The 18450-nt window shown below is 37.0% G+C and overlaps 1 protein-coding gene across 14 annotated transcripts in view; it reads right to left on the bottom strand.

The window, feature by feature from the left end:
• Elavl4 (ELAV like RNA binding protein 4) overlaps positions 1-18450 on the bottom strand; it is a 130792-nt gene that overhangs the window by 65559 nt on the left and 46783 nt on the right. For 3 of the 14 annotated variants that reach the window (XM_063236485.1, XM_063236487.1, XM_023562051.2), the window contains exon 1: positions 16482-16773. The exons of 8 other annotated variants lie outside the window; for them this stretch is intronic. Coding sequence is in view for 2 of the 6 variants with exons in the window: in XM_023562047.2 (XP_023417815.1) it covers positions 15723-15746 (24 nt within the window). In the remaining 4 variants the exon portion in view is untranslated. Of the gene's footprint in view, positions 1-15722; positions 15916-16481; positions 16774-18450 lie in introns of those variants that run through there. 3 more of the 14 variants (XM_023562050.2, XM_023562047.2, XM_063236486.1) reach the window with 3 other exon arrangements.

Raw genomic sequence — 18450 nt, 5'->3', positions numbered from 1 at the left:
CTAGAAGGAAAGAATACAGTGACAGTGGAAGATGCTTACTTTTTCCCACCTTATCAGGTTTAGGAAATGCTGAGGAACATGTACTTGTATATTTTAAAGTCATTTTCTTAAGCCTTTTCTTCATTTTTTCTGTTCTATTTTCGACAAGCAGAGACACCAAGATCAAAACAAATGTGAGGTAGTGGCCAATGGGGTCAAATAAATTCTCAGAGAATCACAATACTACCATGCCACAAGCCATGCATCAGAAAATTATTTAGGGCTTCATCCAGAGCTCTGCACAAAAAGTATGTGGCAAATGCATGGAAACTATATTCTTACCTGTGTTTTTGATGGAGGCTTTTGTTTTGTTTTTAATGTAAACTTATGTGTACCTCATGTTAGTGAAAACAAAGAGGCTTTGGGATGAGAATAAACCATCTCTCGTTCCCAAAATTTTAATCTAATTTTAGGAAACAGTATGCAAGTGGTGAGAAGAGATAAAATACATTAAGGGTTTACATCTATATTCTAATACTAACACTCCAGTTACTAACACTAGAGCATCAAGTAGGTTTAGTTACAATTCCAGTTAGTAATAAGTTCTTCCTTGAATATTTTTAACCTATGAAAATAATTAAAGCAATCCTTCCCCTCGCTCCACACTCAAAGTAAATAATTTTTTACAAGAAAGAATTGAACCCCAAGCCCTCACAAGATTTCAGACTAAAAGGCTTGTCATATATTTTCCTTCACAGATCCTCAGACTTCTAAGAGCCTATGACTTCAGGATGGAGGATGGAGACCACACAGCCCTGTGACAGAGACTGGCTCTTTCAGCCTCAGGCATACTGATTTGGAGCAAATTCAATCTTATTTTCCTTTGGCATCCACAATCCTTTTTGAGATGATATATCCTTGGTTTTGAGATTATCTGCTCTCCTTTTGAAAGCTATGGAATGGGAAATAATTTACCTGGTTGAATCTAAATTTTTGCCCCCTGTGAGCCCTAAAATAAATGAACAACACCTAAAATGCATATTCTATGTGGACTAAACCATCTCAAATCTTCCTCGATGAGTTGTCTACTAAGTATCACAATCTGAATGGGGAACTTTGTATATGCTAATTTAATTAATCATCTAAACAAGCCTAAGAGGAAAGAATTACTAAGCTCCATTCTCAGCCAAGGAAACCAAGGCTCCAACAAGTTAATGATTTTATCAAGACCACAAATAAGGGATGCAGATATAGCTCAGTGGCGCAGCGTCTGCCTAGCAAGTGCAAAGTTGTATTTGATTCCTAATACCCTGCCCCCCCCCCCACAAAAGACAGCAAATTGGCAAGGAAAGTAAAGAAAAACCCCATTTATTTTATTTTATTTTAAGCTAATATTCCTAATCAGTAGAACGCTCTTGTGAAATGAAGAATCTTTATAGGTTCATGCTCCCATAAGGACCTACCAGGAGATCTCCCAGGCTTACTTGACAAGTAATTTTCAGAACAAGAGCAGTATAATGTAGAAGCAAGAGACTGGCTGACGACTAAACTACTGTGGTCTCACTGTGTGTTCACTAACAAGTAACTACTCACTAGTGTCACTCTATAAGCCAATATCTCTTTATTTTTAAAATAGCATTTCATTATGAGAACTTATAAAGTATCACATAATACGTAATATCTACTAGTGTCTACATACTTGCTTTCTTGTCTGTCTTCCCTCTCTAAAAATTTCCACAAAGGCAGACTAGTTTTAGTCACTACTGTTAATTCTGGAACATGGAACAGCGTCTGGCATATAGTAGGCACTCAGAAAATACTTGAAAAAGGGACATGAATATTATATAATAATAATGATATTCATTATTATTTTATATACTAAGTACTGTTTTAAGTTCCAACATACATGAGTTCACCAAATTCTCACAGCCAACCTAGTTTACAGATAAAGAAATTGAGGCATAGGGAGGGGAAGTGATTTGTTCAAGGCTATAACCGGTAAAGTCAGGATGTGAATTCACCCCATCTAAATCAAAAGCTCTTATTAGTAATCATTAACCTAACTGTCTTTCATTAGTTTCTGCCTCTTAAGGGATGAATAATACAAAATGAGAGAGAGCATGGGTTTTTAGAATCAAACAAACTAGGCTTTGAATTCCAAGGCTTGCATTTCCTAGCCATGTGACCTTATACAACTTATTTAAGCTACCTAGTATTCTTTCTTGAAAGTGGGAATAAAAATACCTGCTTCCCAGAGTTGTCATGAAGTTTAATGAGATAACCCAAGTTCTTTCTACAAAGCCTGACACATACACTATAATGGATTGCTATTATTGTGATATATCACTGTTAACTGTGGTACAGAGAACAAGGGGCATAAAGGAGTCTAAAAGAAGAATTACTAAAGAATTAGAGATGAGTCACGGTGATCAAGCAAAATCTCATGTAAATAGACATTCTCAAAAATTTTCAATTCAAAGTTACAGAATTGTGGTTGTGCACAGTATTGTTACAACTTGTCTTCATGGCCAATGGGCTTTGAGTCCAATATCCCACTAACAGGCTGGATAGATGGCATCTTACAGAAATGTCTTATGGACATCCCAACCAACATTCAATGACATATATCATTCAGTTGACAATGATTACTGGGCATCAACCAGGTGCAAGGCAAAGGGATAAGCTCACTCCTGATTGCTGAAGGTGAAGATAAAACAGAGACGAATCAACAATTATACAAGGTGGAAGAAGATCAGTGATGGAAGGATGCTAGTGATGGTGGCAAAGAAGGCTCCAGCTCAAAGTAAGTTAGGGAACCACCACTAGGAGTGAGACAAGCGTATTTGTCATATAAAACCAGGTGAACAAAAACCAACCAACCAACCAGTCAAACAGATAAATAAGCAAAAACAGGTGAGGAGATGTCGGAATAGAAGGGATCTGCCTGTACAGTGGGAGGAAACAGCATGGTAGAGTTCTATAGTGGGTCACAAGTGGAAGGCAGGGAGAGGCAGGTCAGGAAGCTGGAAAAGAGAGCAGCATCAAGTCACTCACCTCCAAGACTCTGTTTCAGCTGTGCATCTGTAGCAATATACTTTTTTCCAAGATGGACAGAGAAAGAAAGCGAGCAAGAATAAGAGTGAGAGCAAGCATGTGAGGTAGAGACAGAAAGATACAGAGAGACAGAGGGAGACAGCGAGAGACAGAGGAAGACTGAGACAGAAGGGGAGAGACAGAGAGAGAGAGAGAAAAAGAGAAACAGAGAGAGAAGGAGACAAAGAGACAGAGAGAGAATACACTTTTTTTGTTTTGTTTTAGGTTGAATGCCAGATTTTCTTTGGGGCCCTATTTTCTTCCTGAACAGATCGCAGGTATTTTTAGCACTAGTGTAGTGTATCACTATCTCATGACACTGTTCCCCTTTTGTGCTTTAAAGTCATTTAAAATTCCACTCTGTTCAGCATATGTTACTCTCCTTCGCCAGCACAGTATCTGAATAACTTGGTAAATATTTGCTGAATTGGGCTAGATTCATCCAGTAGCTATGGTATAAATTAGCAATGTCCCAGCAGACAATGCTAGGACCCAAAGGTAGGAGGAGCTAAAAAGATGAATTTCACAGTAACCCAGCCTCAATAAATTTGAGATTCCAATGAGACATAAATATGAAAATTATATATATATATACCAGAAGACTGCAGGGTGCTGCATACTTCCAGTAGTGGACCTGGAAGGTGGTAGGAATCTGAGTCCAATTTCTCACAGCACTTTCACCAGAGATCCAGCACCTTGAGGGCAGAGGACTATGCCCCTTTACTACTAATCCCCAATGACCACCACATAGTAAGTCTGAGTATTTATCACACACACACCTATTTAATCTTCTCAACCCTGAGTAGTATGAATCATTTTGCAAATGTGTGCACAGACTCAGAGATAAATGTGGTTTGCTTGAGGTTGTAAGGTTAGTCACTGGTATAAAACAACAGTGATAATTTTTATTTTCCTTTTTAAGGAAGCCCACCCACCATTCATTATTTTCTATTGTCTCTGCCTCAGGAATCTCTTCTCAATTTTTCAAAACTGTTTTTTGGGGAAGGGGCGAATGGAACTCAGGACCTGATACATGTCATTCTAGTGCTTCTCTTTTCATACTAAGTTGGAAAATGTTCTCTCTGGCTCAATGGAACTTGAATTTTACACTTTGAGTTCTTGAACTCTTGCTGGTTTTCCTCTGCTGCCAATTTTAAGAACTTGAAAACATACTGAATGGTTGTAGGACAGATGGTTCTGCCCACATTGCAGGTAAAATCATCCATGCAGCTAGGCACACTGAAAATGTAACACGATTCTTCAGCATAAAGACTCCTCAATGCTCTCTCCACTCCATCGCCCATCCATTGGTAAGAATTAATCCAACTCCAATTCAATGGGTCTTTGTTAAATACCTATTATATGCCATGTACTTTCCTCAGTATTTTCAAAGTAAAGTACATGACATGAAATGCTGTGCACCTATTTATTTCTTCTTGCAGTTAAATCACCGTTAAACCCAAGGCTACCTAGTAAACTCTTAAAAGTCCAACAGAGTCATCTTTACAGAGGAACACAGTGCTAACACAAAGTAGGTATTTTAATACTCATTCATGGAATTGAATAAATATTTGAAATATGTTTTGGAATCAGATCAACCTGTGTTCAAATCTCATTCTGGTCTAACAATTTCAGTTCCTCACAAAACCTAAGTTAGCTCATCGATAAACTAGGAAAATTAACATTTATCTTTTAAAGTTATTCTAAAAATTAAAAGGGGTGATATTTCTAATGTCCGGTTCATAGTAAAAGTTAAAAACAATGAGTGCTGGTCATTTTGACTACTTACTGCTATCGTAAGTACTACTTTGCAGTTTTAATTAGGTAATGCAGTCAAAGAATGAGGTTGGCGAGTTAATAAAAATTTTCGTTAACAGAAAACCCCAACATGTACCATGCAGACACTTATAGTTTTCAAATTTAGAACACAATGCTTCACATTAAATCGAGAATAATCATATGTCATCCTTTCTTTAATAATCTGGCAGACATAAGAGACCTTACAATAAAGACCTCTGACATTTTTCTGTTGGCTATTACAATGGTCACTATCTTCTAGAATAGTGTTTGTCAAACTTTTTCAGTCATTATCCACCAAAGTAAAAAACAATCAGTAAATATACTGTATATAGTAATGTCACACCATGACTCAGAACACAAGTAACTTACAAAAAGCTTTGATGAAATAATACCTGCCCTTAGAATGTATCATCTCCTGCTATGTTGTTTATTTCATTCCATTATATCTTCTTCCCATTGTTTTAATTTTTAAAAATTGCTAGTCAGGAACTACTAAAATAACTACAGGCAAAACTAGAAACTAGTAAGTGTATTAATCTTGTTATCCATGAGAGTGTACTGAGAATATAAGTCAACGGATCCTCCCTTTTAGCCATGAAATACTATTAATTCTACTTTGTATACTAAGAAACTGAAACTCAGAAAGATTAGATGACTGAAGCAAAAAAGACTTTCAAATTTGATGACAGAGCCAACATTCACAAGTTTTCTAATTCTGTAGTTCAGGTCTTTAAAACACAAAAAGCCCACAAAAACCACATTATGATAGTAATTCACTCAGTTCAGTAAACATTGAGTACCTACCAAGTACCAGACATTGAAATAAGAGGGCATTTGACATGATGTGTGTTCTCTAGGATTAACAGATGACCAAGTAAAATCTAACTAAAAAAACCCTCAAAACAAACAAAAACAAAAAACTAGGATAGATACATTTCTTTGCAATCTGAAATAAATTAATGTTTTTTTCCTACTAGTACTTTCTAGCACTGCTTGAGAAGCAGTCATCAATGTGATTTTACTTATAAGATCAGTACCATAACATCAGCTTATGGCCAGAAGTATGCTCTGACAGACATTCCTCCTAAATAACCAGTACCTGTCTTTATTTTTCCCATAAAATGTAATTTTTGGCCAAGTTAAACATGATCACAAACAGTCTGGAGTGATGACTTGTGATACCACTGAACCTGTAAACTTAGGCAAGTGGATAAGTTTACTTTCAATAACAATGGGTAAAAAGTATCTGCTTTAAATACATTTAGGAATTCACACTGCTACTACAGGGCAAAAATTACACAATGCCAAGTGAATATAAGACATGATCTTCATGGTCACAGATGTTCAATGCTCACAGATTCTTCCAGGGAAACAGGCTGAATTTGTAGAATGCAAACCTGCTTCTCTGTTCTTGGAAACTACTAGTTTGGTTAACATTATGAGAACTGCAAGCCTATGGCTCCAAAATTTACTATCTGGACATCTGTTTAAGAGTTCTTATTATTGCTCTTCCAAGCTCAAAATACTTTTTTTCCTCATGGAAAAATCTTATTTCAGAAATGTAACAAAAGAAAGATTTGAGGATCAAGTACTGACTCACATACAGATAAATTTTCAATGTTTTAATAACACAAACACCTATATAGTAAGAAAGACCTGCCAATACCCACCTGCTCCCTACTCTGCCTACCTGCTTGCTCAAATCACTAATCCAGTCATCTCTTTTGGCCCTTCATTGAGAGGTGCAAATTTTCTATCTTTCTTTAATGTCCTGAGGATTGAACCTAGGACCTTCACATTGAGTTGTATCCCCAGTCTTAGTTTTTATTTTTGCGATAAGATCTTGCTAAATTGCCCAGATAGGGCTTGAATTTTCAGTCTTCTTGCCCCAGCCTCCCAGAATGCTGGGATTATAGGTGTGAGTCATCACACTTGGTTTTAAATGAGAATTTTCTAGGTTAAAATATAGAGAAACTTGTTCCATATCACCTACTCTCCAAAATGAAAGCCGTTCCCTCCTGGCCACCATGCCCTATTTTTTGGTGTTAGGCAAGTGCTCGACCACTAAGCTCAAGCCCCCATTTTTTTTTACAACTTCATTTCTGCCCATATAAACACATTCTAAAAATCAACTACATTTTCCCACAGTGCTTATATACTGTATATAAAAATCTTAGAAGGTTCCTGGTAAAGTCTGGAAGTAGATTTACGTGGAAAGAGAAAAGTTCTGCTGTCTATTTCACAATGATAGTTTTTCTTCAAAGGAAAGTATAAAGACTGCAAAATGATATTTGTGATGATCAGATTAGTTTATAACCCAATTTCCTAGTTTTAAGGATTGAGCTGAAGAAATGACTCCCCTTTGCAACCGTTCCATGATTATATGAGGTGGAATTCAAAACCTATGACATTAAAACAACATTTTAAGATTGTGTTCTCAGTTTAAGGCTTGAAGTCCTTCAGGAACTGCTTGTATTATTGCTCTATCCTCACTGGTAACAGCAATAAGTCTCAGTTTAGACACTTGTGAATTTATTTCTTGTATCTATATATTCACTCCTTCAAAAACCTCAGAACCTTAGGAAAACGGTACAAAATTAGGTTTTGCTTAACACCTGTTCTTCCCAAGTGTGTGTGTGTAATCAATGACTATGTCAAGTCACTTGTGGAACTGTCTCTATCTGTCTATCTGCTTCTTTTTCTCCATCCTTTCTTCCCTTCCCCTCTGGCAGGGGGGTAATGAATCAAAGGGTCAGCATTGTGCTTACACCTGGCACCTCTCTTCAGGCAATTCCACCACTTCTAGAGCGGTCTGTACTGCCAAAGCCATCTATCACCTGCCTCACCAAGCAGAAGAAAACTGAAGGCAAGTTAGAAAAATCTCATTGAGCCCCTTTTTGCCTCAACTTCATCGACATTCCTTGAGAAACAGAACTTTGAAAAAGCTTAATGGGAAAACAAGGGGGAGCACAGGAAAAAGGTTCACATGGGTAAGGGGGGAAATGGCTTCAAAGTAAACCAGTTTTTGAACAAAAGTAAGCTAACTCACAAGTTACAATATGTATTTTAAACAGCAAAGATTTGACAACAGCAAATAAACTCCAGCAAGTTTTATTTTCGTTGATTCTAATTTCAAAGGATATCATGGATCTCCTGCAACAACCCAGGAAGATATGCAGAAAACTAAATAAAACCACACAGTTCCAGGAGGGCTTCTCTATGTGTTAAAAAAAGCCCACCGTGTGTTAGTCCCCTTGAATGCTGGTAAGAGGTTTGAAGACAGTGAGGGTGGCACACAGTGTCACTTCCCAGGACATCTGGCATAAGCAGATGGACCTCTACTTGGGGGAGGGCATTTGCCAAACCACAGAAAGACTGACAGACTGAAAGAGACCTAATGTCCTCTATGAACCTCCAATTTTCAGAACCTATATGTGATTGGTGCCTTCAAATAGCATTTCTTATGCAATTCTTACAGACACCCTATCAAGCATTATCATTGTCATGTTAAAGATGAAAAAAAACTGAGGTTCAGAAAGTTGAAGTGCTCTATCCAAGATCACTCAATTAGCTGGAAAAGCCAGGAAGTAACTACTTGGCTCGGAGGTCCTTTGTGTTTTATAGTTTCTTAAGATGAAGAACGATCTTCCCGGAGGCTTACTTATATCCATCCTGCAGGCACAGTGTAGCAGTCCTCCAAGGTTAGAAATGGATTCATAGTTCCACAGCCTCTTTGCTGGCCTTGCCAGCAAAGGCATGGAAATAGAGCTGTCCAGTAGAAACGACACTACTTTTCCAACATGTGGACAAGTACATAAAATATGTTTTTGGCTCTATCTGCATGCTGGCCCTCTACATCCTTATCACAGAAACTAGGCTGATTTCAAAGCTGGAAACTTTTTCATTAGAAAGACGATTAAAATACGATCAAATTGTAAAGTTATCCTCCCCCAATGCCACCTAAAACAGAGCAACTCCAAAATAAAACCAATTTACATATTTTAGTAAATTAAAAAGTAAAAGCTAACGAGTCCCTTTTAATATCCAGAATAATAAATGCACACTTACATAAAGCTTTCTCTGGGGAATGATTACTATGAGGACAACTTTCCCAATATTATTCATAAATATTACTTTTGTTTTAGTGTTAGTTAGAATCTGGACTTGTGGGAATTGTACTATCTGTACTCAGTGTATCAACAGAGATAATTAATGTTGAAGATATGTACAACATCCAAAATTTTAGATGCATGGTTGGCTGTATCACAAAAAGAAACATAAGAAAGGATGAGTCAAATCTGGTCAAAATCACAAATTGCAGGAACTTGGTCTTTTACTCCATTTTAAGCAAGTACTTTCCTAAATGAAAGTTCTATCAGTAAAGATCACAAGTTCTCAGCCTTCCCACTGCAGGTTTTTAAATGACACGTGGGACTAATGTTATTTATTATTACAGCCTTTTAAAAGTGAACAATTGGAAAAAAAGAAATTAAACCCAGCCCACTATTTTTCATGTGTAAGTTAGAAAGCAAAACTTTAAAAGGTTTAAATTCACAGCTTAGTAAAACAGACTACTTGAAGAGCCATTACTGGCATATGCCACAGCACACCAGGGGTCACAGCTGTCCATATCTTGCTCTCAACAAGAACACAGGAGTACACAGACATGTATTATAAATTAACTGTTTTGCGCGGGTATTCCAAAAGGGTCACTGTCTGCCCAGGTGCTCCTGAGTGTAACAGGAAAAGATATGCTAAGAGATATTTCTATTAGAAGCAAAGCATTCATATTTCTGTAAAACTAACAGATTCTAGCCAAGTTTCATGGGCAACTGACTAAATGACAAGTTTCTTTCACCTGTCCAAATTACTTCTTCCTAAGTGAACATCCTAAGTTACATGGAACCTTACAGACAAAAAAAATGTCCAGAAAGTCTCTAAATTTTTACCGTTTGTAGTTGCTAAGACCACTACAATTACACAATGGAAATCACATATTTGATAGACCTTCACTCAGAATTTGACACGTCTCACTGTGTAATGTGCAATCTTAAAAACCTTCACCTTGACTTTATCTCCAGTTGTTAGACTTATCCTCCTTATGTTTATTTATCACTGCTGAAAGAAAAAGAAACTATGACCTTGAATTTCATGTACTAAAGAAATGCACGTATTAAGCCCTTTACAAAAACATCTTTAAAGAACAGCAAATGAGAGTCAAACTCTACTAGGAACACTGTTGGCACAACAACTTCAAGAGCTAGTTGTCATAGAAAGAAGACAACAGTGAATAACTTATTCAAAGAAACAGAGGACTTAATGCCATGAAGTGCAGACGGAGGAAACTTCCATGCTGCGGTGTGTTTTTCAGAATTTGCCATCACGGCTAGAATTGTTTCTCTGCTTTCTCATATCTTGAAAAAAGAATTCAACTTGCTCTAAAAGTGCTAATTACTTTTCTATACTTTGAAGTGTATAACTGAAAAACTGAACTCACTTTTAAATGGTATTTTTCAAACCAAGAGTCGGGAGGAAGGTATTTTCCAGAGAAATCTATGATATAAAAATCTTTTCCATTAAAAAAAATCCCATATGCTAGGTTTTGCATTTTACTTTTGTGGCTAAAAATAAGGCATTCAAAAACAAAACAACACCCTACTCCAGCAAAAAATCCTCTAAAACACCTCTAAAGAACAAAAAAGCAAGGACAACAATTACATTAATTACATTAACCTTAGCATTCTCAACCAAGATGTATTTAAGGATTCCGTTAGGGCTTTCAGTCTATTTGTTCCTTGTAGAGAAGGATTCTTATTGAAGGGGAAAGTATTTCTGGTGTTAGCTGCCACAAGAATCCTAATAATGAGCCTTGCAGAACAAAAATCATCATCTCTAAAATGGTCTGGAGAATGGCTGATTCTCAGGTCTGGGGTGGGAGGAAGAGATCAAGTACTCTATCCTTAAAATAAGCTGAGATTTCAAAATTCCAAGGGTTCTAACACACATGTGTAAGTGTTCGTGACTGACACTGTGTATTTTATTTCATAATGAATATATAAATAACCACATAAATATCATCATTAAACAGAGTGGATGTAAACATCAAAAGCAAGCTAGCTGACTGCTTTCTTATTTTTGTCTTTTTCTTAATAATAACTTCATTTCCAGAGTGCTTTATTCCTAACTCTGATGCTCCAGAGCTATTGTGAACACACTGGCTGGATAATTAATGAAGCAAACAGTAAACAAAATGACTCATCTTTATGCCCCCAGCTACATCCCAAACTGGATACAATTAAAGGTGCGAACAAACAAGCAGGGAAGTACTGGATCTGCAAAGTCAAGGTTCTGAGAAATTCTAGGGCATCCTGCATGCACCAGTTCAAATCTATCACGCATTATCCCTTACACCAGAGAAGTATGGGTCCACATGCTGGTACCCCTTGCCACTCTTGTCTTTGTCATTGCTACATGGCTAATTTAAGACAATCACTTTGTGACAAGTCACACCCATTCACCCACAGGTCACTTTCTTTTTTTCCTTTAGAAAGCCACTGACTTATAAAAGCCTTCTATACTTAAGCTGAGATTTCAAAATTCCAAGGGTTCTAACACACATACACACAAGCTCTTAAAAAACAAAACATGAGATGTTAACGTAGCTACCTCATTTCCTTGTTTTCATCAGTGGTAGTATTATCATCAAATGCCCCCAGCGAAGTCTCTTCTCCCACATGCACATACGTGCACACTTTAATTTTAATCCAACCCCCGATTCAAAGCTTTTAGGATTTGTACATTTATCATTCCTCAAGTGGCAGCTCTAGAAAGGTGTCTTGTTACCAGTGGAAGTCTGTAGGATATGGATTGTATGTATTTTTAATGTATATCTGAAATTTCCTATTTTTCTAGTAGAAAATTCTTGGAATTATGAAGAAAAGAAGTTACTGCTCATGAGAAGCAGCCCGATTGGTTTTCTTTCCATTTACAGGTACATATACGCTTATACGTAAGTGTATATACACAGTTGGTAACACCAAATAAGGAAAACCTAAGATGGGTGCAAGAATTCATCAGCACACACACTGATACACAATCTATCTGCCTTTCTTTCTTCTTCCATACATGCCATACATCCCTCAAATGGATGAGGAATGAATGGTAGGCAAAATAGAAGGCTGACTTTACTTCCAAAAAGGGAACTGACAAATTCTATACAACATAACTCATCAACTAGTAAATAGTAAGATAAAAGTTTAAGAATGTTCATGTCCATTCTTACCCCATCTCCCAATGACATTGAGAAAAAAACACTGCATTGCAGCACTTGGCAGCTACTCCTATATCTAGCTCCGCTGGCCCGCTCACCAAAAAATGTACACATTAAATTTCCAGCAATAAATTAAGTTCCTCATGACCACATATCACTGAAACTGATGAAGAAATTTGTCAAGGCCGAAAGACTCCTGTCCATATATTACGACCTCTATCAAGACCGCCATTCCGTACTTGCGGTACACGTAACTTCTTTCTTTTTAAAATTAACATAAGGAATTAAAATGTCAAAGGCTAAATGAGGCAGCGTATCTCTTCATAGAAGTAATCGTATTTTGTCTACATATAGAAAGAGAACCCACCCACAATAAGAAAATAAGTGCAAAAGGGGAAAAATCAAACCAAAGAAAAGGACTTGCACTGAGGAAATCCTTTCATTATTCATAGTAACTCTAACTTGAGAAAAATATTTCAATTCATCCAAAAATCCTTTTAGAGATTCAGAACACACACAGAAAGCACTACCCATGCAATAATTTCTAGATATGAAATCTGAAGTAGATTATTGCTAACAGAAATCCTAAATTTAAAACATCTGAAGTCTAGCATATCTCAAATCCTCTTTGCAAGACTGAGTTCAAGACTAAAAGACATGAATGCAGTTCATTTTTTTCTCTTGCTTTATAAAATATGTTGTACTACTGCTGCTTTACAGCAACCTGCCCATCCTCTCATAACAAAACCCTAATATTTAAAGGACCAAAGAAGGACTACAGGCAGAGAAAAAGTTTGAAGGCTTTGTGCAAACCATCTTGAATGAGTGGCAGTTAGGAATGAATGGGGCTAAGAGCCAAATGAATGTTTGGCTGTTAGTTTTAAAAATGAGATACTAAATCATCTTGTACATTACTGATTGTGAAAGTGGATTTTCAGCTACTTCCCCACCTATGTTCATTTGGCTCTTTCAAAAATTTAAATAGTAAATAATTTAGTCATTATATTACTAGGAGATATATAGACATTCTGATCATTAAAACTGGTACAGTCAGGGTTTTTTGTTTTTTGGTGTGGAGACATATTTCCAATTAGGTTTCTATGTACAATCAGCCTGTGCTTCCATAATGGCACACCTCCACATGCAGGTAGTAGGTATTAATTTTTTTTAAAACAAAGAAGCAAGAAAGGTCAGTGACAGAATCACGTGTCTTTTTTTACAACCCCAGCCAAAATGACAGTTCTTATGAAAATTATTTTCCCCTAAGTGAAAACTGTCAGACAGTATTCAAAATAAAATAAAGGAAACTATACTACAGTATAAACAAATTATTCTCTTTTCAAAAGGTAACATTTATTTATTTACTCATCATATGAAAGTAAGGTTCAACAATAAAACAAAAATATAAGTTAGTTTTACTTCAAAAGTCAAAATAAAATACTAAAAACCCCCAGTAGTAAGAACAAAACAAAAAGAAGCATTATAAGGAAGAAAGAATCACCGGTGGGAGAGTGTGGAGAGATTCATAAAGGGGAAAGTAAAATTTAACAGTACTTTCAAGAAAGCCAATTATATTTCTTAACCTTGTAATGTATTTCAGTATATTTTAATCTTTCATTTTGGGGCTTATAATTAGCTGGGTGATATGCATTTATTTTGTCCTCCAGGAAGAAACCATAACAGATCACTTTCAGTTATTTTTATCTCTTATTCACCCAAGTAGTATATTTTTCAGTCTTCCTGATACCCACCATCACGGAAAAAAGACACTACTAATAAAGCACACTCTGAGAGAGAAAAAGCAAGAGATGCCTGTCACACAGCGCACGCATGGGTCCCAGACGTTCAGAGACACGAGAAAAAAATCAGTTTTTCACTCAGTTTTATGCCAGCTCCAGAGCCAGGACCAAAAGCCAAAAAAATGGTTGTGAAGGTACAGCTAGAAGGATTCTGTGGCAGAAGGCATGGGAAGAAAAAAGGAAGCAAAGAGCTAGCGTAGAGCAATACCTTTATTATTTTTTTAAAGCAATCTCTACTTGGGATATAAAATGAAGATACAATGAACTCATCAGAACTATAGTACCAACATCCAGTTTTGTAAGAATATCAGTATCACCTAACATGAAATCATTGCTAAGGGGAAATGTATCCTACTTATATTTTCCCTATGAATATTTGCTGGAAATTTCTAAGAAATCATTTGCAGAACCTATCAGCTGTGCAAGTTCACTATTATGCTTCCGTCAACTTCATTCAATATAATTTACATTTTTTTAAATGGCCTCACAGGATTCCTTGTGATTTTTAGCACGTACAATTTCACAGCAGGGAAAGAGGGAAAAAGAAAAAAAGGAAAAAGCAAGATTCCTTACCCTCCCTTCCCCCCTCCTCCTCTCTTCCCCCATCCCTCTCTCTCTTTTTTAAACAAACAAACAAAAAGAAAACCAGAGGAGAATGAACAGATGCTTAAAAATAGATTTCTGAAAATCACTGTAAACCAGTTAGAAATGTAATTAACACCTATTTATGAAGAATAATTAAAGTTGGGTTGACCACAAAGAACAGCAAAGATAATCGTGCCCCCCCACCCCTTTTACACTGTTTGCAGTGTGTTCTCATGATAGCCACCTGCTCCCTACTCAGCTTCTCCTCTGTTCGTTTCCCCGGCAACCTTTCATTGGGTTTTCCTCCCAGCTATCGCTTTCAGTTGGGCTGCTCAGTCTAATCTTATTTGTTTTACACCCATCAAAACAAGCAGCCAGACAAAGGCAATCCTCTAAGAATGGGAAAAAGACCACAGCTTTGTTATAACATCTATGCAGAGCAAAAAGTCTTCCTTACACTTCTCTAGTGAGATAGGTACGAATTTACAGCCTTCTCTCATGCCCAGCCCCAAAACCCCATAAAAGCTACTGCTGGTGAAAATTCAAAGTCAAAGTGGGCACTGGTGGCATCTGATCATGCCATTTTGTGCCATATCTTCAGGTCAACATTAGGTGACAGGAGTGGCACTCAAGGAGTTTCCTTGCTTCCTTTTTTTTTTTCAGAAAAAGATGATGCTATAAATAGATTTACTACTTGGCAGAAAGGTTTTCCACTTTCCTATCCACATCCCGAAGTCCTGTTTCACAACTGCATTTGCTCCTACTGAATCTTACCTCCTCCGCCCCTCATTTCCAGCCTTCCCCATCACTCCTAGCAGGAGACTGGAAAAGAAATGTGCCTTTAACTTTAACAGTCGTGTTACTCCACTGATGGCTCACACAGGCAGTGGACACACCAGCCAGCAGTAACAATCACATTGTGATTATCAAAAAAGACACCAATCTTGCTTGATTAAAATGTGTATTAGATGGAAAAGGCAGTGTGTGTGTGCCTGTGTGCATGCAATGCTATTATACTTGGTAGTGGATTCTGATTTTCAGAAAAAAAAATACTAAGCAAACACACACACACAAATGATCACCACAGTGATTTACAATGCACACTCCACCATCCTTACACACACACACACACACACACACACACACTCACACTCACACGGCTGAAACCTCCGAGCTGCCTTCCTCTTTTCACTTACCATCTTCAAGCCATTCCACTCCATCTGTGATCAGAAGAAGATGGACCCTCACACAGTGTGTCAAAAGCGGAAAGAAACGTTATGTAAAAGCTGACATTCCTTCTTACAGAGCTGCTGCCCAGAGAAGGAAGCAACAACTCAATACGCCAGGCACCGCTACACATACAAGCCGCCTCCTCTTTTTTATGAGGTCATGACAGGAAACTCTTTGAAATACAAGATGCAGCATTTACTGAAGCCCAAATAAATCACACTCTTTGCCGTTTTGACTGCGCAGTCCCCTGAAACACAATTGCCCATCTCAGTGTTCAACATTCAGGCAGTACCTCTCGAGGTTTAAATCTCCAGCACAGAAATGGAGAGATCCCCAACCCTGCTGCATTCACCCCCAAGCTCCGCAGAACCCAGGCATAAGGAAAAGCCCCTTCTCCCTTACAACAAGAAAACGTTTCTTTTGCCATGATGCTCTCAAGTAATATAATCTCTTTCAACAAACCAGCAATTATTTCAGCCCACCCCCACCCTCCGTCTTTATGTTGAAGGGAAAACTGACAACGAGCTGTTAAAAATGACACTCTATCTCCCCACTAGTTTTCAATAAAAGGACCTACCTGCATTCTACACAAAAGATAATAGTAAATGCAGGAAATAAACAACAGAGAACTAAACTCTTGTGCAAGCATAAGACTGGTCAAGGTGTAGATGCTTGTCTTCCCTCCATCAACACAAACAACAGATTATAAATCTAGTCATACCTACCATAACCATTCTTATTGGCAAATATTGGGTCTTGCAGAGCTTCGACTCTTCTTTTAAAATTTGCAAAGGTTTCAGAATATATTTTTAAAATGGTTACTATTGTTATATATATTTAAAGATCCACAAAGCACAGTGCAGATGACTGTAAAGTAAATCAATTACTTGGGGGGGGGGTCGGGGAGAGAAAGAAAAAAAAAAGGAAGAAAAGGAGCACTGAGCTGAAACCCCCTGATTCTAGGATGTAGATAAGAACAACTGAACAGAGCCTTGCTGAAATTGGCTCGAAGCTTCCCCTTTTTACATCCATTTATGGGACCATCTGTCAGCAGAAGCCAGAATCTGATTGGCTGGGGAAACGAAGGGAGGCGTTGCAACATCAGGTGCTATTTAAATTAGCTACTGCCAGATTGGCGATGTTAATGATTTGGTGACCTCCACAACAACAGAGACCAGATTTCTGAACTGTTCCTTGTGTCTGGTAATTAAGGCCCGGCTGAAGCAACAACAGCCACACTTGTATTTTTACCTTTTTCTTCCTCAAAAGTACTGTAACAACTGCAGGTCACTGAAAGCTTGCAAACCTTAACAGTGGGAGTGTCCTTCCTTTCTCCAGTCCTGAGGGATGCAGATTCCATCCTTCAGATGGAGGCTTTCCGGTGCTGAGTATTTTCAACCACCTTATCTTTCTCGACAGTTGCTTTCTAGCGAAATGCATATTTAATGATCTGCCTCTAGGCTTAAAGATACAACAAAAGCACTTTAATGTGCTAATACTTCTACATTTTAACTTTGTTATTTCCCAATATTGCTGATTTTTTAGTAATGCTCCTTCTGCAGCTAGCATGGCCAGTATTGCTGAAGTATGCAAGTTTGAGATTAAGCCTGCTGTATGAACTGGGTTCACACAAGTTTGCCTCAGAAAACTATTTCCCAGTAAACAAAAAGGAAAAAATCTGGAAGGAAGAAGGAGGCAGCTGTCAGACTCTACCTTTCTGCCTTCTGCTTGAGCTTTTCAAAAAGAGAATGATGAATGATTTATTTAAATGAATTTATTTCTCAACTTGGTTACGGGCATGATTTGAATTTTTAAAAATCACTAAAACATATTCTCCCTCTGCTTTCCTTACAATTCTAAAGGTAAAATATGTTTTGAAATAAAATAGCCTCATTTCATTACCTGTGCAGAGTGCTCATCTTACTTAACTAAACAAGTGATTTTGCTTCATTCCTTTACTTATGCCTTTTTTTCTTTTGGCCTTCTCAAAGATTTGCTAAGAAACATTTAGCAAGTGTGTGGTGATGTATATAGCTTACTGCTGATGTTGTACATTTCATAGTCTCAATGCCATCAACCTTTTGGTTGTAAATAATTTTTTGTTCTGGTCTGGGTTTTTAAAGTGACTTACCTGAGAAGTTTATGACTCATACCTATGCAAACCAATTTATCACTAGTTATTTATTTCTCAGTAAATATACAGAGGTAAAAAATCACTAAAATTCAGCATAATCTTTGGCTCATTTGTCAGTAAGACAGAATTAAAAGAGTAAAAATATAGAAAAAGATGCCATTTTCCTGGGTTCAAAGACTAAGAATAAATGTTTGTGAAAAAGTACTAGAAAAAATAATCTTTAAATTTTTAAAGATTAAAACTATTCTCTCTAAGTTACTATTTTATGAACATACAAAACATGCATGTATATAAACCATTTAAAAATAGATACCCCAAAGAACAGTATGCATTTCAGATACTACATGAACTTTAGTATTAAATAGAAACAAGTTGAGTTTTTAGAAATGAAAGGACATGTAATATAAAAGTAAAAATATTAAAACTATAATCCCTTCCAGGAATAAACACACTTTTAAAATAATTTCTTCAGCAAATCTATAATGTGTCGCATGAGTCATAATAGTACTATATAACATGTTAAGTGTGGACTAAGGATGAATTCACAGGTGAAGAGTTTT

This window comes from Cavia porcellus, unplaced genomic scaffold, assembly GCF_034190915.1.
Source record: "Cavia porcellus strain 051 isolate PalLab524CR breed Dunkin Hartley unplaced genomic scaffold, mCavPor4.1 scaffold_25, whole genome shotgun sequence".
NCBI classification, from domain to species: domain Eukaryota; kingdom Metazoa; phylum Chordata; class Mammalia; order Rodentia; family Caviidae; genus Cavia; species Cavia porcellus.
This window is presented reverse-complemented; position numbering and strand designations above follow the sequence as displayed.